At 44.2% G+C, this 24,592-nt stretch overlaps 1 protein-coding gene across 1 annotated transcript in view; it reads right to left on the bottom strand.

The window, feature by feature from the left end:
- LOC103070783 (fer-1-like protein 4) overlaps positions 1 to 24,592 on the bottom strand; it is a 51,284-nt gene that overhangs the window by 18,892 nt on the left and 7,800 nt on the right. Inside the window, 10 exon segments of the mRNA XM_007447810.1 lie at positions 4,945 to 5,106; positions 5,201 to 5,317; positions 5,770 to 5,943; positions 6,068 to 6,202; positions 6,428 to 6,552; positions 6,707 to 6,860; positions 7,845 to 7,997; positions 17,750 to 17,866; positions 23,884 to 24,037; positions 24,265 to 24,373. Coding sequence (XP_007447872.1) covers positions 4,945 to 5,106; positions 5,201 to 5,317; positions 5,770 to 5,943; positions 6,068 to 6,202; positions 6,428 to 6,552; positions 6,707 to 6,860; positions 7,845 to 7,997; positions 17,750 to 17,866; positions 23,884 to 24,037; positions 24,265 to 24,373 — 1,400 coding nt within the window.

Genomic DNA, 24,592 nt, shown 5'->3' with positions numbered 1-24,592 from the left:
CAATTACAGGAAAAGATCTGTTAAAAATAGAAACGCATGGAGGCTAAACAATACACTACTTAATAACGAAGTGATCACTGAAGAAATCAAAGAGGAAATCAAAAAATACCTAGAAACAAATGACAATGGAGACACGACGACTCAAAATCTATGGGATGCAGCAAAAGCAGTTCTAAGAGGCAAGTTTATAGCAATACAATCTAACCTTAAGAAACAGGAAACATCTCGAATAAACAACCTAGCCTTGCACCTAAAGCAATTGAGAAAGAAGAACAAAAAACCCCAAAGTTAGCAGAAGGAAAGAAATCATAAAAATCAGATCAGAAATAAATGAAAAAGAAATGTAGGAAACGATAGCAGAGATCAATAAAACTAAAAGCTGGTTCTTTGAGAAGATAAACAAAATTGATAAACCATTAGCCAGACTCATCAAGAAAAAAAGGGAGAAGACTCAAATCAATAGAATTAGAAATGAAAAAGGAGAAGTAACAACTGACACTGCAGAAATACAAAAAATCATGAGGGATTACTACAAGCAACTCTATGCCAATTAAATGGACAACCTGGAAGAAATGGACAAATTCTTAGAAATGCACAAACTACCAAGACTGAATCAGGAAGAAATAGAAAATATGAACAGAAGAATCACAAACACTGAAATTGAAACTGTGATTAAAAATCTTCCAACAAACAAAAGCCCAGGACCAGATGGCTTCACAGGCGAATTCTATCAAACATTTAGAGAAGAGCTAACACCTATTCTTCTCAAACTCTTCCAAAATATAGCAGAGGGAGGAACACTCCCAAACTCATTCTACGAGGCCACCATCACCTTGATACCAAAACCAGACAAGGATGTCACAAAGAAAGAAAACTACAGGCCAATATCACTGATGAACATAGATGCAAAAATCCTCAACAAAATACTAGCAAACAGAATCCAACAGCACATTAAAAGGATCATACACCATGATCAAGTGGGGTTTATTCCAGGAATGCAAGGATTCTTCAATATACGCAAATCTATCAATGTGATTAACCATATTAACAAATTGAAGGAGAAAAACCATATGATCATCTCAATAGATGCAGAGAAAGCTTTTGACAAAATTCAACACCCATTTATGATAAAAACCCTGCAGAAAGTAGGTGTAGAGGGAACTTTCCTCAATATAATAAAGGCCGTATATGACAAGCCCACAGCCAACATCATCCTCAATGGCGAAAAACTGAAAGCATTTCCACTAAGGTCAGGAACAAGACAAGGTTGCCCACTCTCACCACTCTTATTCAACATAGTTTTGGAAGTTTTAGCCACAGCAATCAGAGAAGAAAAGGAAATAAAAGGAATCCAAATCGGAAAAGAAGAAGTAAAGCTGTCACTGTTTGCAGATGACATGATACTATACATAGAGAATCCTAAAGATGCTACCAGAAAACTACTAGAGCTAATCAATGAATTTGGTAAAGTAGCAGGATACAAAATTAATGCACAGAAATCTCTGGCATTCCTATATACTAACGATGAAAAATCTGAAAGTGAAATCAAGAAAACACTCCCATTTACCATTGCAACAAAAAGAATAAAATATCTAGGAATAAACCTACCTAAGGAGACAAAAGACCTGTATGCAGAAAATTATAAGACACTGATGAAAGAAATTAAAGATGATACAAACAGATGGAGAGATATACCATGTTCTTGGATTGGAAGAATCAACATTGTGAAAATGACTCTACTCCCCAAAGCAATCTATAGATTCAATGCAATCCCTATCAAACTACCACTGGCATTTTTCACAGAACTAGAACAAAAAATTTCACAATTTGTATGGAAACACAAAAGACCCCGAATAGCCAAAGCAATCTTGAGAACAAAAAATGGAGCTGGAGGAATCAGGCTGCCTGACTTCAGACTATACTACAAAGCTACAGTAATCAAGACAGTATGGTACTGGCACAAAAACAGAAAGATAGATCAATGGAATAGGATAGAAAGCCCAGAGATAAACCCATGCACATATGGTCACCTTATCTTTGATAAAGGTGGCAGGAATATACAGTGGAGAAAGGACAGCCCCTTCAATAAGTGGTGCTGGGAAAACTGGACAGGTACATGTAAAAGTATGAGATTAGATCACTCCCTAACACCATACACAAAAATAAGCTCAAAATGGATTAAAGACCTAAATGTAAGGCCAGAAACTATCAAACTCTTAGAGGAAAACATAGGCAGAACACTCTATGACATAAATCACAGCAAGATCCTTCTTGACCCATCTCCTAGAGTAATGGAGATAAAAACAAAAATAAACAAATGGGACCTAATGAAACTTCAAAGCTTTTGCACAGCAAAGGAAACCATAAACAAGACCAAAAGACAGCCCTCAGAATGGGAGAAAATATTTGCAAATGAATCAACTGACAAAGGATTAATCTCTAAAATTTACAGGCAGCTCATGCAGCTCAATAACAAAAAAATAAACAACCCAATCCAAAAATGGGCAGAAGACCTAAATAGACATTTCTCCAAAGAAGATATACAGACTGCCAACAAACACATGAAAGAATGCTCAACATCATTAATCATTAGAGAAATGCAAATCAAAACTACAATGAGATATCATCTCACACCAGTCAGAATGGCCATCATCAAAAAATCTAGAAACAATAAATGCTGGAGAGGGTGTGGAGAAAAGGGAACACTCTTGCACTGCTGGTGGGAATGTGAATTGGTTCAGCCACTATGGAGAACAGTATGGAGGTTCCTTAAAAAACTACAAATAGAACTACCATATGACCCAGCAATCCCACTACTAGGTATATACCCTGAGGAAACCAGAATTCAGAAAGAGTCATGTACCAAAATGTTCATTGCAGCTCTATTTACAATAGCCCGGAGATGGAAACAACCTAAGTGCCCGTCGTCGGATGAATGGATAAAGAAGATGTGGCACATATATACAATGGAATATTACTCAGCCATAAAAAGAAACGAAATTGAGCTATTTGTAATGAGGTGGATAGATCTAGAGTCTGTCATACAGAGTGAAGTAAGTCAGAAAGAGAAGGACAAATACCGTATGCTAACACATATATATGGAATTTAAGAAAAAAAAAATGTTATGAAGAACCTAGGGGTAAAACAGGAATAAAGACAGAGACCTACTGGAGAACAGACTTGAGGATATGGGGAGGGGGAAGGGTGAGGTGTGTTAGGGCGAGAGAGAGACATGGACATATATATACTAACAAACGTAAGGTAGATAGCCAGTGGGAAGCAGCCGCATGGCACAGGGAAACCGGCTCGGTTCTTTGTGGCTGTCTGGAGGGGTGGGATAGGGAGGGTGGGAGGGAGGGAGACGCAAGCGGGAAGAGATATGGGAACATATGTATATATATAACTGATTCATTTTGTTGTGAAGCTGAAACTAACATACCATTGTAAAGCAATTATACTCCAATAAAGATGTTAAAAAAAAAAAAGACAAACTAGAGACAAACAAGAACATTTTATAATGATAAACAGATCGATTCATAGGAAGTTATAACAATTATAAATATATATGCACCTAACAACAAAAACTGAAAATACAAGTAAAAAAAGACAAAAAAATAGGAGCTCCCTGGTGGCGCAGTGGTTGAGAGTCCGCCTGCCGATGCAGGGGACATGGGTTCGTGTCCCGGTCCGGGAAGATCCCACATGCCGCAGAGTGGCTGGGCCCGTGAGCCATGGCCGCTGAGCCTGCACGTCTGGAGCCGGTGCTCCGCAACAGGAGAGGCCACAACAGTGAGAGGCCCGGGTACCGCAAAAAAAAATAAAAATAAAAAAAATAAGACAAAAAAATAAAGGGAGAAACAATTCAACAAAAGTTGGAAACTTCAATACCATATTCTTAATAATGGATAGAACAACTAGACATAAAATTCCCAAGGAGGCTTTTTTTAGGAAAGCTTGAATAATACTATCAACCCAACTTGACCTGACTGGTATCTGATATAGAACATTCCACCCAACAACAAAGCATTCACATTCTTTTCAGGTGCACAGTGGAGAGAGGGGTGTTTTCCTCAACTTGCACTATGAAATGGGAAATGAGAGGAACATCCCCTAGAAGTTCAGTGAGCAAAGTGCTTTCAGTTTCATCATCTTATAGCACAATGAAGTTTTCAAACTGAAAACTGCTGCATGTAAAACAGAGTCATGAAATAGTGTTGGGTTTTGTTGTTGCTGTTGCTGTGCTCCCCCTTGCAGTCGGGAACCACTGTGCTTTGTCCCAGTCCCCGCCTTGCCCCGGCACAGCACTCTTCAGTTTACAAAGCCCTTTCACCAAGATCCTTTCTTTCATTGGCTCCTTATAGCACCCTTTCGTCCCTTTTTTAAACAAACAAACAAACAGAAAAACTAAAGCTCAAATCAGACAAGTGATTTGACAAGCTCCTAAGTGACATTGCCAGAATTTGACTCCAAAGCCCATACTAGAGTACAGTAATTACAAATTAAACAAAGAATGTATTTGTCTTCATAGCCCCTGGTGTCTCAGATTTCTTTGGACTCACACTTCATGACTTTTGGCTAATCCACTCGATCAACAGAGCCAACGGAGCACAACCAGTTCATGAATTAATCCAGGGATCAGCCAATTATTGCCTGTAAACCAAATCTGGCCTGCTGTCAGTTTTTGTAAATAAAGTTTTATTGGAACTGCCATACTCATTCATTTCCTTGTCGCCTATGGTTGATTACATGCTATGATGGCAGAGTTGAGTAACTGCAGCTGAGACTGTACGGCCCACAAAGCCTAAAATATTTACTATTTGGCGCTTTATAGAAAGTTTGGTGACCCCTGGGTTAATGTAATATAACCAGCCGGGAATTCACCATCCCACTGCCCCCTTTCATTTCTCAGCCCAGCACTTCTGGCCTCCAGCCCATGTCCTCACCACTGTCAGATGCCTGACGAGCTCAGTGAAATTGGGGTTCTCACGGTAACTGGTCAGGACCTCGGACTCCACTCGCCAACCGGCCACCTCCAGCACAACCTGGGGCTGCTCCACCTCAAACAGATGCACACGGCCAAGGCCCCTCAGACCCCAGAACAGTACCTGGGGTTGGGAAGTGGGAGATTCAGGGGCCTGTACCTGACTGAAGGACACCCAGGGGTAGGGAAGGGAGGAGGATGTGAGTGCCTGGTGCTACCTCAACATGGAACTCCCTAAGCACCGGGCACACGTGCGGTGGCAGGGGTAGGCGTCCGGAGAGGGGCTCAACCAGGGCGGTCAGGTCCTGGGGCTCCACATCACTAGGCACTGAGGGCTGAAGGGAGCAAGAGATCAGAGGTCAAAGAGGAATCAGGCCAAAGGAGGGAAAGCCTGGGCTCAGGGAAAAGAAATGGAGGACTGCTGGTGAAATATAAAACCGGAGGAACCTGGCAAGGCTGGATTGGTGGGAGTGGGGTGTCTCAGGAAACAGCCATGTACAGGAAGGAGGATGGGTGTCTGAGGCATGAGGGTCAATCCGGCCTTGGGTTCTCTGGGGTTGGAGGCCTGGCAAGGTGAACCTAGGGTAGGTCTACTTCAAGTGTTACCTGGAGTCAGGAGGTCCAATGAGGTGGTCCCAGGACAGACCTGCAGCCTGCATTCTCTTGGGGGTAAGGGAGTTGGAGGGGTAACCCTGGGACGTGCCCACATCCCTGGAGCTGGATGACCTAAACAAATAATAGCAGAAGCGATCCACGGTGTGTGCCAGCTAGACCACAGCACTCTGACCTCAAGTCAGCTACTGTAGTCCAGTTCAATGAGTTCAAAGGTGGCGATGAGCTCCCCGGCTGCCCGGGGCCCCTTCCTCAGGGGGAAGAACTGCAACTCAGGATGCTGGTAAGGGTCCTCCCTCAGCTTAACCCTCAGGGCGGCCAGCGTCCTGCCCAGGAACACAGAGGGGCCCTTCGGGGAGCAGGGCAGTGAAGACCAAAGTAGAAGAGGCTCAGGACCCAGGGGAGGGCACATCAAGACAAGAAGAGGGCATCCTTGGGGGTGCGAACCCAGGTGGAGCCCAGGCCACACGCACAAACTTACTGTGGTCACAGACATTGACACTCACTAGTGGGGGCTCCTCCTGCAGGTGCTTCCTCTTCCCGTCCACGATTAACTCATCAAACGCCACGAGTTCATCCTATAGAGGGCTCAGCGTCTGCTCCAGGACCTTGAGGGCCATGCAGGGAAGGAGCCAACAGCAGTTGTCAGAAGAACTCCTCACCCCTAAGACCCTCTGGTTCTACGCCACCCTCTAAATCAGGGCAGTCTGATCCAGTATCCTGTCCTGAAAATCCAAGGCAGGAAGAGAGACTTAGGGTCTTGGAAAAAGCTCAGCCTCCACCCCGCCTTGTCTCCCAGTGCCCCTCCACCAACATCCCAGCCCAGCCCTCACCCGTGTGGTCTGGCACTGGGTAGAGATGAGGATTCAAGCAAAGGGGTCCGAGAGCCCACTGTCATCTGCTGCCAGCACACCTCGGGCCTGGTACAAGTGAGCCCAGAGCTGGAAGTAGCTGAAGTCTGGGGTGGAGAGAAGGAAGGGGTCATGTTAGCTCAGGGACCACTGGAGTCCCTGACCCCAGACCCCTCTGATCCAAACCCCCAGCTGAGCATCGAGCCCCACACCTCGGGCAAATGGAGAACTGGGCCCGCCTGCCCCATGCCCCGCACTCACGGTCCCGGTCCAGGCTGAGGGGCAGCCCAGCCGAGGGCTCAGGCAGCAGGTCCGGGGGGAGCTCTGAGGTGCAGGCCTTGGCTTGCTTGCCCAGCTCCAGCCCCAGGAAGAGCTCCAGCTTGGCACGGACCTCGCCAGCGGCTGCCCCAGGTGCCTGCTGAGGGGAGGAAGCATGTTAGGGACCACCTCTTATTACCCCAGCTAGGCCAACCATCTTGCTCCTCCAAGGCAGGCCCCTACTCTCTGCATCACCAGATCCCTAATCCAAAGAGTACTCCTTGTACCCCACCCTCTTCATGCCCTCCATCCAATGCCCCATCACCCTTAAACTCCCTCTCATTCCCTATCCCTCCTGCCCCAACACTGCCACGTCCTATACCCCAGACCCCAGACCCCAAAACTATGCTCTGAGCTTGTTCTCCCCTACCCCACCCTCACCCATCTGTTACCTCATCCCCAACACATTTAGATTCCCTGTCCCTTACCCCTGTGGTCACAGCTTCTCACCACTAGGGACCCCTGCTGGTGTCTCTCCCAGGGATACCTCATTTACAAATCTTTTGCCTCCAAATCAGCTGTACTTATAAGGAATTAATTAGTCACACTCCCATTTTCATAACCCTGCTCATCTGTCAGAGCCTAGTCAGCAAAATGGCCAGTTCAGGCCCAGAGATGACAATATTTGGGGTTTATCTCATGTCAAAGCTCACCTGGGTAAAGGCACAATCTCCTTTTGGCACTTTGGATAATTAAAAAGAGTTTGGTACACTTTAAAAAATAATTTTAAAACAATTTTAAAAGTTAAAAAAATTTTAATTAAAACATTTTTTAATTGAAAAAAATTAAAATTTAAAAACTTTTTGACCAGAAACTTAATTTAAAAAAATAGTTTGGAGGGAATTCTCTGGCAGTCCAGTGGTTAGGACTCCACACTTTCACTGCTGAGGGCACGGGTTCAATCCCTGGTCAGGGAACTAAGATCCCGCATGCAGCATGGCGTGGCCAAAAATTATAAACAAATAAATAAATAGTTTGGGGACCCCTGTTGCGCACCACATGGCTCCACCCCAATGTCTGTGCTGCCCTATGAGCCTCAGCCCATTCTAGTCCCAGCACCCTCGCCCCCGGGACCCCTCACTGTGAGCAGCAGACTCTGGATCTTCCCACAGTCCCGGCCCCGTTCCTCCTCCACCACAGGGAACAGCACATCCTGGGCGGGGATCCGGGCCCAGGCCACATGGCGCCACCCACTGAGCTTCCAGACCAGCACATCCAGGAGGGATTGCTGGGGCTGCAGGCAGAGAACTGCGTTACGGAGGTGAATCTGTAGTTGAGATCACCTGCTCCCACAGCTGCCACTGGATGGACGGACCAAAGTCCATCTCCAGCCCTGACCCTCCCTCAACCCCAGATCCATCTGGCCACCTGCCTCTTGGACATCTCTCCCCTGTGGATGCCCCACAGGCCACATCAGACTCAAAAGTCCAACCTGAATTTTATTTTCTGGTCTCTCTCTCTTTTTTAAATTGTGTTAAAATACACATAATGTAAAATTTACCATCTCAACCACTGTTAAGTCTACAGTTCAGTATGACATTCACAGTTTTTTTTTTTTTTGGCTGCCTTGGGTCTTTGTTGCTGCATGTGGGCTTTGCCTAGTTGCCACAAGCGGGGGCTACTCTTCGTTGTGGTGCGCGGGCGTCTCATTGCGGTGGCTTTTCTTGTTGCGGAGCCCGGGCTCTAGAGCGCAGGCTCAGTAGCCATCACTACCGCCCACTCCAGAACTTTCTTCATGGCAAAACTGACACTCTGCATCCGTTAAACACAAAGAGACCAAAAAGCCCAACTGCCACTTTTGAAGAGCCTGAAGCAAAAGCAAGGGGGTCGGGAGCAAAAGCAGCGTACTGCGCATGCCCCCTGCACACCACACCACCTAAGGGGTGGGCAAAACACCTAAGCCATCCCTCCGGCCTGACCCCTAGACACACCCCTACCCTCACCCCATATAGGGAACAAGCTCGCCCGCTTCGGGGAGCGAGCCAGCAAGGGAAACTGTTATTTGTTGTCACTGCCCCCTGCTGCACCAGGGGCCCCAATAAAGCCTTGCCTGGAAAAAAAAAAAACAAAAAAGAAAAAAACAAAAAAAAAACCCACTAACTTTCCATTTCCCTCTCCCAGCCCTGACAATCACCACTCTACCTTCTCTCTATGAATTTGACTACTCTGGGTACCTCATATGAGCGGAATCATTTGTCCTTTTGTGACTGGCTTTTTTTCACTTAGCATAAGGTCTTCAGGGTTCACCATGTTGGAGCCTGTGTCAGCCTGATTTCCTTACTTTTCCCTCCTCTCAACGTGCTCTCTCCCCAGTGATCCCCACTGTGTGCCCATTCACATCAGCTAAGTACTTGAGCTGGTGTCAGCCTTCTCCTCCAACATCTAAGCACCAAGTCCTGCCAATGTCCCCCTTCCTCACTCTCTTAGATCAAGACAGTCCACTCTTGTCCAGACAGCTGAGACAGTCTTCCTGTCTTCAGTCTTCCCTTCCAACTCATTCTCTCATGAATGGCTGGCTTGCTACCATCCTCTGGGTCTCAGTTTAAATGCTGTCTCTGCAGAGAAGTCTTCCCTGACCACCTTATGTAAGCTGGTTCTCCCCTGACCCCTTAGCTCTATAACATCTTCTTTAGCAATACCTACAGATCATCATTATTTTTCTCATGCATTTAAGATGCATAGTCTGTCTCCCTCGCCAGAACATAAGCCCCAAAAGGGCAAGAAACATGACAGGGGTGGATCCCCAGGGTCTCATACAGAGCCTGGCATAAAATAGGACTTCAAATATCATTGAGTAAGCAAACAAACAATAGCTAGAACTGATGACTCCAAAGCTGACCCTCTCCTTCCCCTATTTAAAAATCATCATGCCTTGTAAATCAATGAAGTTACACCATACACAAAAATAAACTCAAAATGGCTTAAAGACTTAAATATAAGACAGGACACCATAAAACTCCTAGAAGAGAACATAGGCAAAACATTCTCTGGCATAAATTGTACCAATGTTTTCTTAGGTCAGTCTCCCAAGGAAATAGAAATAAAAGCAAAAATAAACAAATTGGACCTAATCAAACTTACAAGCTTTTGTACAGCAAAGGAAACCATAAACAAAATGAAAAGACAACCAACAGACCGTGAGAAAATATTTGCAAATTATGCGACCAACAAGGGCTTACTTTCCAAAATATATAAACAGACCATACAACTCAACAACAAAAAACAACAAACAACTCAATGGGCAGAAGACCTAAATAGACATTTCTCCAAAAAAGACATACAGATGGCCAACAGGCACATGAAAAAATGCTCAAACATCACTATTATTAGAGAAATGCAAATCAAAATTACAATGAGGTACCACCTCACACCAGTCAGAATGGCCATCATTAAAAAAATCTACAAATAACAGATGCTGGAGAGGGTGTGGAGAAAAGGGAACCCTCCTATGCTGTTGGTGGGAATGTAAATTGGTGAAGCCACTATGGAGAACAGTATGGAGGTTCCTCAAAAACTAAAAATAGAGTTGCCATATGATCCAACAATTCCACTCCTGGGCATATATCCAGACAAAACTCTAGTTCAAAAGGATACATGTACCCCAATGTCACAATAGCACTATTCACAATAGCCAAGACATGGAAGCAACCTAAATGTCCATCAACAGATGAATGGATAAAGAAGATGTGATATACATATACAATGGAATACCACTCAGCCATAAAAAAGAATGAAATAATGCCATTTGCAGCAACACGGATGGACCTAGAGATTATCATACTAAGTGAAGTAAGTCAGAAAGAGAAAGACAAATACCATATGATATCACCTTTATGTGGAATCTAAAATACTGCACAAATAAACTTATTTATGAAACATAAACAAACTCACAGACATAGAGAACAGACTTGTGGTTGCCAAGGGGATGGGGGGGTAGGGGAGAGATGGATTGGGAGTAGGGGATTAGCAGATGCAAACTATTATATATAGAATGGATACACAACAAGGTCTTACTGTACAGCACAGGGAACTATATTCAGTATCCCATGATAAACCATAATGGAAAAGAATATGAAAAAGAATATATATATATATATATGCATATCTGAATATATGTGTGTGTGTGTGTATATATATATATATATATATATATATATATATATATCTGAATCCCTTTGCTGTACAGCAGAAATTAACAGAACATTGTAAATCAATTATACTTCAATAAAATAAATATTTTAAAAAATTATCAAAAAGAAAATCATCATGCCTGACTTCCATCTCCAGTAATATCATGAGCTAGGAATTAAGACCTACCTCTCACTAAAACCAACTAAAATGACTTGATAAAATGTTTTTAAATATTTATTAAAGGCAGTGGTGAGATAATAAGAATGAAGAATTATCATACCAAGCCCTGAATGAAGATAGGAATCCAGGGAAGTTAACAGAGCATTTCAGCAACTTTTGCCACAAGGGCATTTGCCAAACCTGGCAACCCTGAGCTTTTCATGACCTGGCAGTGAGTAAAAACAATACAAAGAGCTCAGATACCATTCAGAACAGGAGTCTCATAGGAGACATCTCCCCTCCCTAAAAACTAGAACCCCAGAGAATCACAACTTCAGGATAAAGATAAACCATAATGGAACTTGCCCCACTTTCTCACATCCAGTGATCAACAAAGAGAGTTGTCTGGCTGAGTGTAGTGGAAGTTGGAAATTGTCCCTGATAAGAATAACCACAAGCCGGGCTTCCCTGGTGGCGCAGTGGTTGAAAGTCCGCCTGCCGATGCAGGGGACACGGGTTCGTGCCCCGGTCCGGGAAGATCCCACATGCCGCGGAGCGGCTGGGCCCGTGAGCCATGGCCGCTGAGCCTGCGCGTCCAGAGCCTGTGCTCCTCAACGGGAGAGGCCACAACAGTGAGAGGCCCGCGTACCACAAAAAAAAAAAAAAAAAAAAAAAAAAAAAAAGAATAACCACAAGCCAATTTTTTCACTGTGCCTGGGTGCTGCTAAACATCAAATTTCAGTTTAAGGTGATCAAGGGCAGAAGCTAAGTTATGTTTTCTGGAAGAATGTATCTTTATTCCAGGACTCAAAGTCCCAGAAATAATTTTTTGAGGAAACTATAATGAATAGCTCACAGTTTAAAGCAACTAAGCAGAGAAGGAAACAACCATGAGGAAGTATCAGCAGAAACAGAGAGTGAAAACAAACCCCCCAAAACCGACCACTGGAATCACCTGACATTATAAAAACAGCCCTGCTTACTATTCTTAAATGAAACAAAAGACAAACCTGATAAATACTTACTGGGAATAATAAACGGTGAAAAATAACACAGCGGATTTGAAAAAAATAGAACTTACAGAAATTAAAAGTGCAGGGACTTCGGTGGTGGCGCAGTGGTTAAGAATCCACCTGCCAATGCAGGGGACGGGTTCAAGCCCTGGTCCAGGAAGATCCCACATACCGCAGAGCAACTAAGTCCATGCACCACAGTTACTGAGCCTGTGCTCTAGAGCCTGCAAGCCACAACTACTGAGCCCATGTGCCACAACTACTGAAGCCCACATGCCTAGAGCCGGTGCTCATCAATAAGAGAAGCCACCACAATGAGAAGTCCGCACACCGCAACGAAGTGTAGCACCCACTCACCACAACTAGAGAAAGCCCACGTGCAGCAACGAAGGCCCAACGCAGTCAAAAATAATTAGTTAATTAATTTTAGAAAAACAAAACAAAGCAAAAAAAATGTGCAATGATTGAAATGAAAAATTCAACAGAGGAACTTATACAGCCTCTTGATTTTCAATTAAAAAGCCAAAGCAACTCAACAGGAAAAAGAAATCTTTTCAACATATGTTGCTAGACTATCTCAATGTCCATATTTTAAAAATAGGATTTTGACCCATATGTTACACCATATGCAAATACTAACTTGAGAACAGGCAGAGACCCAAATGTAAAATCTAAAACCATAAAACTTTTAGGAGACTATCTTTATTCTCCTAAAAGCATAGGAGGATATCTTTGTGGCTTGGAAGTACTAAAATTTTCTTACACAGGTAACGGAAAACAATAAACGTAAAAGAAAAATTAAAGTAGACTTCATCAAAACTCTCTGGAGATATTATTTATTTTAGCCTCTACTGTTCTTTGATACAAAACTCCAGGTACCTAATGAAAAATTATAAGAATAGGAAAAGCAAAAAATGTGACCCATGGTCAAGACAAGAATAATCAATAGAAGTAGACCCACAGATAACCCAAATGTTGGAATTATTAGACAGCGATATTAAAATAACTGTGATAAAAATTCTAAAGGATCTAGTGGGAAAAGTACAGAGTTTAAAATGGATAATTTCAACAAACATAAGAAAACTGGAGCCAGATGGAAATAACTGAATTAAAAAATGTGATTGAAGGCTGCAATATACCACTTTCAATAGTGGATGGAACACCTATACAGAAGACCATTAAGGAACCAGAGGACTTGAACAACATTATAAACCAACTAGACCTAACAGAGATATATAAACACTGTATCCAACAACAGCAGAATACACATTCTTCACAAATGCACATAAAACATTCTCCAGGATAGACCATATAGGTCACAGAACAAGTATAATACATTTTAAAAGACAATTCATACAAAGTATCTTTTTTTGACCAAAGTGGAATGAAACTACAGATCAATAATAGAAAGAAAACTAGCAAGTTCACAAATGTGTGGAAATTAAACAACACACTCTTAAACACTGCATCAAAGAAGAAATCACAAAGGAAATTAGAAAATACTTATAGGTGAATGAAAATGAAAATGTAACATAGTAAAACTTATGATATGCAGCAAAGATAGGGCTCAGAGGAAAATTTATAGCTATAAATGCCTACATAAAAAGAAGAAAGAGGGTCTTCCCTGGCAGCACAGTGGTTAAGAATCCGCCTGCCAATGCAGGGGACACGGGTTCGATCTCTAGCCCAGGAAGATCCCACATGTCGCAGAGCAACTAAGTCCATGCGCCACAGCTATTGAGCCTGCGCTCTAGAGCCCGTGCTCTGCAACAAGAGAAGCCAAGACAAAGAGAAGCCCACCTACTGCAACAAAGAGTATACCCCGCTTGCCTCAACTAGAGAAAGCCCATGCGCAGCAACCAAGACCCAACACAGCCAAAAATAAAAACAAATAAATAAATAAATTTATAAAAAAAAAAAGAAGAGAAAGATCTCAAGTCAATAACCAAACTATATACCCTGAGGAATTAGAAAAAGAAAAGAAAACTAAACCCAAAGCTAGCAGAAGGAAGTAATAAAGATTAGAGTGGAGAAAAATAAACTGGAGAATAGAAAAACAAAAGAATCAATGAAACCAGAAGTTGGTTCTTTGGAAAAATCAACAAAATTGATGAGTCTTTAGCTAGACTGACAAAGAATAAAAGAGACAAGATATAAATGCCTAAAATCAGAAATGAACGTGAGGGGCTTCCCTGGTGGCGCAGTGGTTAAGAATCTGCCTGCCAGGGCTTCCCTGGTGGCGCATTGGTTGAGAGTCCACCTGCCGATGCAGGGGACACGGGTTTGTGCCCCGGTCCGGGAGGATCCCACATGCCGCGGAGCGGCTGGGCCCGTGAGCCGTGGCCGCTGAGCCCGCGCGTCCGGAGCCTGTGCTCCGCAATGGGAGAGGCCACAACAGTGAGAGGCCCGCGTACAGAAAAGAAAAAAAAAAAAGAATCCGCCTGCCAATGCAGGATACACGGGTTTGAGCCCTGGTCCAGGGAGATTCCACATGCCGCAGAGCAACTAAGCCCGTGCGCCACAGCTACTGAGCCTGTGCTCTAGAGTCCACGAGCCACAACTACTGAGCCCGCATGCCACAGCTACTGAAACCCGCACACCTAGACCCCATGCTCAGCAACAAGAGAAGCCACCGCGATGAGAAGCCTGCGCACCGCAACAAAGAGCAGCCTCGCTCACCGCAACTAAAAAGAAAGCCCGCGCGCAGCAACGAAGACCCAACACGGCCAAAAATAAATAAATAAATATTTTTAAAAAAGAAATGAACATGAGAACATTCCTAGAAACATAAAATTTATCTAAACTGACTCAAGGAGAAATAGAAATCTCAACAGACAAAACAAGAGATTGAATTAGTGATCAAAAACCTCCCAACAAAGAAAAGCTCAGGACCAAATGGCTTCACTGGTGAATTCTACCAAACATTTAAAGAAGAATTAACACCAATACTTCTCAAGCTCTTCCCAAAAACAGAAAAGGAAGGAACACTTCCTATTTCATTCTGTGAGGTCAGCGTTACCCTGATGTGAAAAACACACAAAGACACCATAAGAAAAGAAAATTACAGAATAGTATCCTTTATGAATATAGATATATCCCTTAGGAATAAGTTCTGAGCAAAATATTGGCAAACTGAATCCAACAGCATATAAAAAGGATTATATACCATGACCAAGTGGGATTTATCTCAGGAATGCTAGAGAGGTTCAACCTAAGAAAATCCATCAATGTAATTTACCACAATAATAGAACAAAGGGAAAAAACACAAATGAGTATCTCAACTAATGCAGAAAAGGCATCTGACAAAATTCAACATCCTTTCATGATAAAAAAAAATACATACTCAGAAAACTAAGAACAGAAGTTAACGTCCTCAACCTGATAAAGAGCATTTATGAAAAACCCACAGCCAACATCATACTTAATAGTGAAAGAATGAAAGCTTTTCCTCCAAGATTAAGAACAAAACAAAATGGAAAATTACAATTTTGGAAAAACTGTATCTCTTGTATCAGCCATTGTAAGCTTGACAGCTTCCCAACACTTAAAGATTTTTCTAATGAGATTTGTGATGATATTAACGAATGTGATCTCTTAATACTGTATAATGAAATGCATGAACATTTGGAAAGTATGCATAATTCAGGGAACCAAATTTCCAAATGACCTATGTATGATGATTCAAAGTCATTCAAGGATAATAGATCCATTCAAAGTGCAAGACAGACCAATGGATTTCAATATAACAGAGTATAAAAATTCTTTGCCAGATATTTGCAAAAAATGTAAAGCAATGCCATTGTTCTCACTACATTTTTTGTTTTGGAGAATTTAATTATTTTTCTTTTTTTTGCGGTACGCGGGCCTCTCACTCTTGTGGCCTCTCCTGTTGCGGAGCACAGGCTCCGGACGTGCAGGCTCAGCGGCCATGGCTCACGGGCCTAGCCGCTCCGCGGCATGTGGGATCTTCCCGGACCGGGGCACGAACCTGTGTCCCCTGCATTGGCAGGCAGACTCAACCACTGCGCCACCAGGGATGCCCCTATACTTATTTTTCTAAAGATATATTTATGTTTCCCTATATAAATATACAAAAAAACATGCAACAGGTTTACTATTGTTATTTTAAATGAATTAATAAATATTTTTTTATTTCTATGGTTTTAAATTTTTTCAGTTTTAATTTATATAATAGGGAATATCAGTAGATACATCTATATAAAGAAAAGCTCAGTTGGGTCCCCAGTAATTACTGTAAGGCTGTAAAGGAGTCCTGAGAGCAAAAAAGTTTGAGAATCACTGCCCTAGAGAAACTCTTCCACTTACATCCAGGACATGTATACAAATAGTCTTGGAAACATTGTTTCTAATCACCATGCATTGGAATCAACACACATATCCATCAGTAGTGGGATGGATAAGTGAATTATAGTATAGTCATATAGTGGAATATTATACAGCAATGAAAATGGACAAATTACAGCTACATACAATAAACATAATATTAAGTTTTTAAAAAAGCAAAATAATATAAACAGTATTATACAAAGTTTGAAAAATAGTGAAACTAACCTATATTATTTCAGGAGGCATATTTAAATCAGAAAATGTTTTTAAATGTCAGCTGACAACAGAAGGTTTTCATTCCAAATAAATAAAGTAATTCTGGGACCTCCCTGGTGGAGAAGTGGTTAAGAATCCGCCTGCCAATGCAGGGGATATGGGTTTGAGCCCTGGTCTGGGAAGGTCCCACATGCTATGGAGCAACTAAACCCGTGTGCCACAACTACTGAGCCTGCCCTCTGGAGCCCATGAGCCACAGCTACTGAGCCTGCGTGCCTAGAGCCCATGCTCCGCAACGAGAGAAGCCACCACAGTAAGAAGCCCGCACACCGCAACAAAGACCCAATGCAGCCAAAAATTAATTAATTAATTTTTCTAAAAATTAAAAAAAAATAATTTTGCACTAAAATTCACTTTAATAAGGTCTCTATTCTGTATCTCCCACTACTCTGCCTTCCAGCTGCGCCTTTGCACGTGCTCTCCATTCTTTCATACTTGCCAAACTCCAACGTGCCTTTCGAGATCTGAGACCAATATCCAAACTCCTCACTGTTTGATCCTGAGGACATATTGGCCCCAGCGATCCAAACTTTCTGTGCCTTTGGGAATGACTGAGCTTCAGAGTGGGGCAGAACTGGCTTTGAATTCTAGCTCTGCCACTTACCCAGCTATGACATGGTGGATCAGTCACTTTCCCTCTCTAAGCCTCAGTTTCTGCACCTGTCAAATGGGGTAACATCTTCCCAAGGCTGTTGAGTCACACTAGGTAACACCTGCAGATGCTTAGCCAAGGAAGCTTTCTATAAATGTGAACTTCCTTTACCCTTCCCATGTGTTGTGTTCAGAGCTTCAAACCAGGAAAGTCATGCCAAGGAAATGTACTCTCAGACCTTCTTCCAAAGAGATCTTGCATGTTCCCTGTATCCCTGCTGGGCCCTAGAATGTACATCGTCACCCTTAGCTACTCCAAATGGAGCTTAGTCCTATGCTCAGAGCAACAGGTCCCATGGCCTGGTATCAATCCATGGGACAAATGTTAGGTCACCCCTGCCCAAAGACCTCTGGTAGGCTTAGAAGAAAGGATATTCAGGGTGGGGAAACGGGTGGGTGAGGCATTACCTCCTGGGCCAGGAAGCGCAGTTTCACCAGGAGCTTCTTGGCCAGTGCCACCTTCTCTTGCACGTTGCCCTGTCTCAGGCCCTGAAGGAGCCACAGTCCTTGCTTTGCCAACAGTTTCTGAAAGGGCAGGAAGAGAACATGAGTGGAGGGTCCCTGCTGGGCGCCCCTGATCCCTCTCCCCCAGACTCTACCAGGCTATACACCAGCGGTTTCCCTCGGCATCTGCATCGATCCAGCACGTTGGGCCGAGTCATTGTCCTGTGCTCAGCACCGTTGCAAAACTGTCTGCAAGAGCAGGAGCGGGCGTGGCAGGTGGGAATCAAAGGAGGGAACACTGACCCTTAGGGGCCACCTCCCTCAGAGCAGGCCTCCCATGCCCAGCCTCCGTCACAGCTCCTCTCAGTCTTGTTCTCAAGGAGGCATCCTTCCTCAGCCAAGGATGGATTCTATATTTGAACCACTCCCCAACTCATCAAGGCCAGCCTCACTTTGGAGTCCCAGAATGTACTAGCATTTAACTATTTACTGCCCTGGCTACTCATAGTGTGGCCCAGGCCCAACAGCATTGGTATTACCTACTTAGAAACGCAGAATCTCAGCCCCACCCCGGACCTGCTGCATCAGAAATCTGCATTTTTATACCTGGAGGATTCAAATGCATGTTAAAGGCTCACATGGGCTGTACCTGACAGTTCCAACATTGACCAAAGATAGTTCAAACATTACATGCTCAAACCAAGTGCATGAGTTCCAATGACTGCCCCAGGCCCCCATCTTGAAAGCGAACCCTGCTTCACTTCAAAACTTCCAAGTCATCCTTCCCTGCTCTTTCTTTCACTCACATTCCACATCGATCCCATCAGCATATCATTTAGGCTCTACTTTCAAAATATATTCGAAATCTGACCACTTTCCCCCTTTTCCAGGACCACCCTAGTCCAAGCCACCATCACTTCTCACCAGGATTATTGCAACACCCTCCTAGCTGTTCTTACCACGTCCACTCTTACCCTCTCTCCTACGGAATATTCTCAATATAGCATCCAGAATGAGCTTTTCAATGCTTTCCAGACCATTTTACTCCTCTCCAGAAGTTTCTCATCTCAGAGTTAAAAATAAAATTCCTGGCTTCCCTGGTGGCGCAGTGGTTGAGAGTCCACCTGCCGATGCAGGGGACACGGGTTCGTGCCCTGGTCCGGGAAGATCCCACATGCCACGAAGCGGCTGGGCCCGTGAGCTATGGCCGCTGAGCCTGCATGTCCGGAGCCTGTGCTCCGCAACGGGAGAGGTCACAACAGTGAGAGGCCTGTGTACCACAAAAAAAATAAATAAAATAAAATTCCTTTTATAAAAAAAATTATTTATTTTATTTTTGGCTACGTTGGGTCTTCATTGCTGCACGCGGGCTTTCTTTAGTTGCGGGGAGAGGGGGCTACTCTTCATTGCGGTGCGCAGGCTTCTCATTGCGGTGGCTTCTCTTGCTGCGGAGTACGGGCTCTAGGCGCGCAGGCTTCAGTAGCAGCGGCACATGGGCTCAGTAGTTGTGGCTCGGGGGCTCTAGAGCGCAGGCTCAGTAGTTGTGGTGCATGGACTTAGTTGCTCCGTGGCATGTGGGATCTTCCCAGACTAGGGCTTGAACACGTGTCCCCTGCATTGGCAAGCAGATTCTTAACAACTGTGCCACCAGGGAGCCTGCCCCCAAAATAAAATTCTTTAAATGGCCTAGAAGGCCCTACATGTTCTGTTTCTCTTTATCTCCCTGCCCTCACCAAATATTACTCTCCCCTCACACACAGCCCTACAGTCACACTGGCCTTTTTGCTGCTCCCTGAATACGCCAAGCCCGTTACTACCTCAGCGCCTTTGTATTAGCTGCTCCCTCTGCTGGAATGTCAGGCCCCTAGATCTTTCCATGGCTCACTCTCCCCTTCTTCATTCAGGTCTTTGTTCAAATGTTATCTCTTCAAAGACTTTACCAGGTCACCCCCTCTAAACAGTCCCTGCTACTTTCTCCACCCTCATACTCTGCTTTATCCATCTCTCCAAATAGAATGTAAGGCATGGGGCTTCCCTGGTGACGCAGTGGTTAAGAATCCGCCTGCCAATGCAGGGGACACGGGTTCGAGTCCCAGTCTGGGAAGATCCCACATGCCGCAGAGCAACTAAGTCCATGTGCTACAACTACTGAGCATGCACTCTAGAGCCCGTGAGCCACAACCACTGAGCCCATGAGCCTAGAGACCATGCTCCACAATAAGCCCGCACACCGCAACAAAGAGTAGCCCCCTCTCACCGCAACTAGAGAAAGCCTGCGCACAGCAACGAAGACCCAATGCAGCCAAAGATAAAAATAAATCAATTAATTAAAAAAAAAGAAAATACAAGGAGATAAATATCCCTTTTTTTTTTTTTCTGAGAAATTGGTCAGTGAGTAGTAATTTACGGAAACGGGAGAGGCCCAAGGAGGCACGGGTGTTCTGGGGAAAATCAGGAGTTTGGTGTGGGACTGGTTAGGTTTGGACTCTCAACCATTGCGCCACCAGGGAAGCCCAATAAATTTATTTTTAAAAATATGTTAAAAAAAAAAAAGAAAGTAAGGCATGGCGGGGACTTCATTTTGATTACCACTGTAACCTCAGGGCCTGGCACCTAATAGATACTCAAAAAATATTTGTCAGGTAAAGTAAAATGATTTTTGAAACATGATATTTTGGTCCCTTTTTGACCCTAATGATGTCTTAACTTTTTATTATGGAAATTTTCAAAAATATATAAAATAAGTGACTCCAAGGATTTTTCACCTAATACTGCTCCCAGAGCTTATCTTTTTAACTTACTAATGCTCTTTGCTCCAAGACTTCTATTGGCAGAAATAATCTGACATAAAATAACACAAAATAAAAGTGACAAGGGTCAAAACTGCACCTATTTAAATGTCTATTATACCTCAATTAAAAAAAAAAACAAAACTGCACTTATTGGGACTTCCCTGGTAGTCCAGTGGTTAAGACTCCATGCTCCCAATACAGAGGGCCCGGGTTGGATCCCTGGTCAGGGAACTAGATCCCTCATGCCGCAACTAAAGATCCCATATGCCACAACTAAAACAAACAAACAAACAAATCCTGCATGCCACAACGAAGATCTCATGCGCGGCAACGAAGATCCTGCATGCCACAACTAAGACCCAGCTCAGCCAGATATATAAATAAATAAATAATAAATAAAAACTGCACTTATTAACATTTGCTATTGATTAAAAATTGACAGAAGAGGGGCTTTCCTGGTGGCGCAGTGGTTGAGAGTCCACCTGCCGATGCAGGGTACACGGGTTTGTGCCCTGGTCTGGGAAGATCCCACATGCCGCGTAGCGGCTGGGCCCGTGAGCCATGGCCGCTGAGCCTGCGCGTCCGGAGCCTGTGCTCCGCAACGGGAGAGGCCGCAACAGTGAGAGGCCCGCGTACCACAAAAAAAAAAAAAATTGACAGAAGAAAAAAAAATCTTCTTGACAAGATTTAGATCCACAAAACTGGATTCAGGGAAATGAGATCCGGTAGAAATAATAGCACTCCCCCACACCCACACACACACAGATCACACTGGATAAAGCTATAAGAAGTGAAATACAGGGACTTCCTTGGCAGTCCAGTGGTTAAGACTCTGCGCTTCCACTGCAGCGGGCACAGGTTCAATCCCCGGTTGGGGAACGAAGATCCCACGTGCCATGCAGCCAAAAGAGAAAAAAAAATTTTTTAATAAATAATAATGCTGTTTTTTAAAAAAGATGAAATATGTTTTGAACAGACCTTTCATTGAAAGTTCCCTGCCAAAGAATAATTTTAGTAATAAAATAATTTCAGTAAAGTGAAAATGGAAAGAGTTTAATTGCACCTTATAGACAGTCAAGCAAGGAATTAAATTGGATTAAAGTTTGTTGCTCTTTTGGAGACATAGAGAATGTAGACAGAGAAGAGAGCCTTATAATGAAGCCCTAAGACATACCCATATGAACATTTGGAACATTCAGAGGTAAAGAAGATAGAGAGCGAGCAAAAGAGATGAGAAGGAATGGCCAGGGAAGCCGAAGGAAAACCGAGGGTATGGAAATCAACACCAGAGTCTTTCAAGAAGGAGGGTGGGGCCAACCGTGTCCACTGATACTGAAAGGTTGAGTAAGATGAGGACAGAAAATTAACCAACAACCAAGTCCTTGGCTGAGTCCTCCTCCTTGACCCTCCCTCTAAATGCTGGAGCTTGCCAGGTCCTTAGATTTGTTTGTTTGTTTGTTTGTTTGGGGTTTTTTTTGGCCTCACCGAGCAGCATGTGGACCAGGGATCGAATCCAGGCCCCCTGCCTTGGAAGTGCCGAATCTTAACCACTGGACCACCAAGGAAGGAAGTCCAGATTTTTCCTTTTTTTTTTTTTTTTTTGTTCCCTAGGTGATCTTATCCAATCCCATTTAAATATTAACACCCTGCAATTTTACATTTCTAGCCCTGAACTCTCCCCAGAGCTCAACTCCTATAGCTAACAACCTGGCAGACATATCCATTTAGAAGTCTAACAGGCATATATCTCAAAGTTAACATGTCCAGGCACTTCCCTGGTGGCTCAGTGGTTAAGAATCCGCCTGCCAGTGCAGGGGACACGGGTTCGAGCCCTGGTCTGGGCAGATCCCACATGTCGCGGAGGAACTAAGCCCATGCACGACAACTACGGAGCCTGTGCTCTAGAGCCCGTGAGCCACAACTACTGAGCCTGAGTGCCACAACTACTGAAGCCCACGTGCCTAGAGCCCGTGCTCTGCAGCAAGAGAAGCCACCCAATGAGAAGCCCAGGAACCGCAACAAAAAGTAGCCCCCGCTTGCCGCGACTAGAGAAAAGCCCGCGCGCAGCAACAAAGACCCAAGGCAGCCAAAAATTAAAAAAAAAAAAAAAAAAAAGTTAATATGTCCAAAAAGGGGCTTCTGATATCCCCTCCACTCCCATCAGAACTTCTCCTTCTCGTTTTCCATAGCTCAGTAAATAGCACCATCTACATAGCTGTGCAAGTCAAAATCTTGGGAGTCATTCATGACTCTCCTCTGCACATTTTCCTCCTACCCTAAGCCTACTCATTAGCCAGTCCTGAGGTGTCACTTCCAAAGTCTCAAGTGCTCTTGGATCCATTCCCATCACCCTGTATCTACTGCAACCACCCTAGATTCATTTCATCATTATTGGTCACCTGAATTATTACAATGCCCTCTTTAGTAATCTCTGTTTCCTCTCATATCATCCCTCCCACACTGATCCTTTTTAAGGATAAATTAGAGCATATCCCTTCTCTTTTCAAAACCTTCAGTGGCTCCTCATTTCACTCAAAGAAGAAGCCAAGGCCACTACAATGGCCTATGTGACTCCCACATGCCTCTCCCCACTATCATCCTCCTTTCCCCCCACACCCTCCAGCCTCAGCTACTCTTTCACTCTGCTGCACTCACACTGGTCCCTTGCTCTTCCTCAAACACACCAGGCATGCTTCACCTCAGGGCCTTTGCACATGCTGTCCTTGCTGCCTGGAACACCCTTACAGACATGGCTTGCTCCTTCATTTTCTTAATGTCAACATCACCATGGCCTCCCCTTGCCACCTTTTCTAAAATTGCAACGCCTCTCTGAAATACTTCCTTGCTTTATTTTCTCCCTAACACTATCCTTATCATACTTCTTATATTTCTGCCTTGTTGTTTACATGTTTATTGTCTGTGTCTCCATTCAGCCTCCACCCCCACCAGAATGTAAGTTCCAGAAATCTTTGTGGACAAGAATGCTTATTCACTATTATTCTTGTGCCTAAAACAGTGTCTGGCATAGTCAGTCTCATAAATATTAGTGAGTAAATGGATAAACAACCCTTTTGAGAAGAGGATCAGAAAAAAACTGAAGTACCTGGAGCAGGTTATGGAATCCAGGGCAGTGAAGGTCAAAGATGGAAGTGACTAGAACAAATATATGTGGTTACAGTAATGACCTGGTAACTAGGGACCAGTTGATGCTGCAGGAGAGAAAGTGGACAATTGCAGAGCTAATTCTTCCAGTAGGTGAGAGGAGATGAAATCAGGATCACAGCTGTGGCTTTGGGAGGAGGTCACCTCCTCTGCTGTAGCAGGAAGAGGAGAGCAGATGGTTGCAGAAGCTGGCAAGGCAGTAGACTGGATGGAGGAAGGTGAGGCTTCTATTTTCTCCATGAAGTAGGAAAGGAAGTCATTAGCTGGAAGGAGTGTGGAGGAACAGAGCAGGGGAGATCTGAGGAGAGGGGGAAATGCATAAGCCTATAGGAGCTCGGCAAAGGGAGTTTATTGGAGGGGAGTGGCCTAACCCCAATAATTTCTATCAAGTTCCCTCAACAGTCATCTCATTCTTCTGTACAGTGCTGAGCAAACGCAGTTTCCAGAGCCCTTGGGTCCAGACAGCCATCATGAGTTTCCCTCACCCTGGAGTTGGCAGCAAGGAGGGGGAGGCTCTCAGCTCACCTGCTCCCAGCCACCAGCTCTTGCAGTGCCTGCTTCAGCCGTTTGCAGGCCCCGGAAGTGGGGCTGCGCTGCAGACTCTCAACCTCCTGCAGCCCCCTGTCCTGCGACACTAGGTGAGGTCAAACTCCGACCTCTTTTACACCACACCTTCATCCCGAGGCCCCGCCCACTCACAACTGCACCTCTTGGCCCCACCCTTTGACTCCAGCTAGTTCTCTGTTCAGTTTTTCAAGCCCTCTGCTGGCTCCGCACCTTTCTAAGCGGAGCTAGGTCGCGAGGATGGGGTTTGCAGTCGGGGGCGGGACCCAGGGCAGACAGGGCCCAGGCA

This window comes from Lipotes vexillifer, unplaced genomic scaffold, assembly GCF_000442215.2.
Source record: "Lipotes vexillifer unplaced genomic scaffold, Lipotes_vexillifer_v1.1 scaffold397, whole genome shotgun sequence".
Taxonomy (NCBI): domain Eukaryota; kingdom Metazoa; phylum Chordata; class Mammalia; order Artiodactyla; family Lipotidae; genus Lipotes; species Lipotes vexillifer.
Note: the sequence above shows the minus strand (reverse complement) of the source record. Positions and strands in the feature narration are given on the sequence as shown.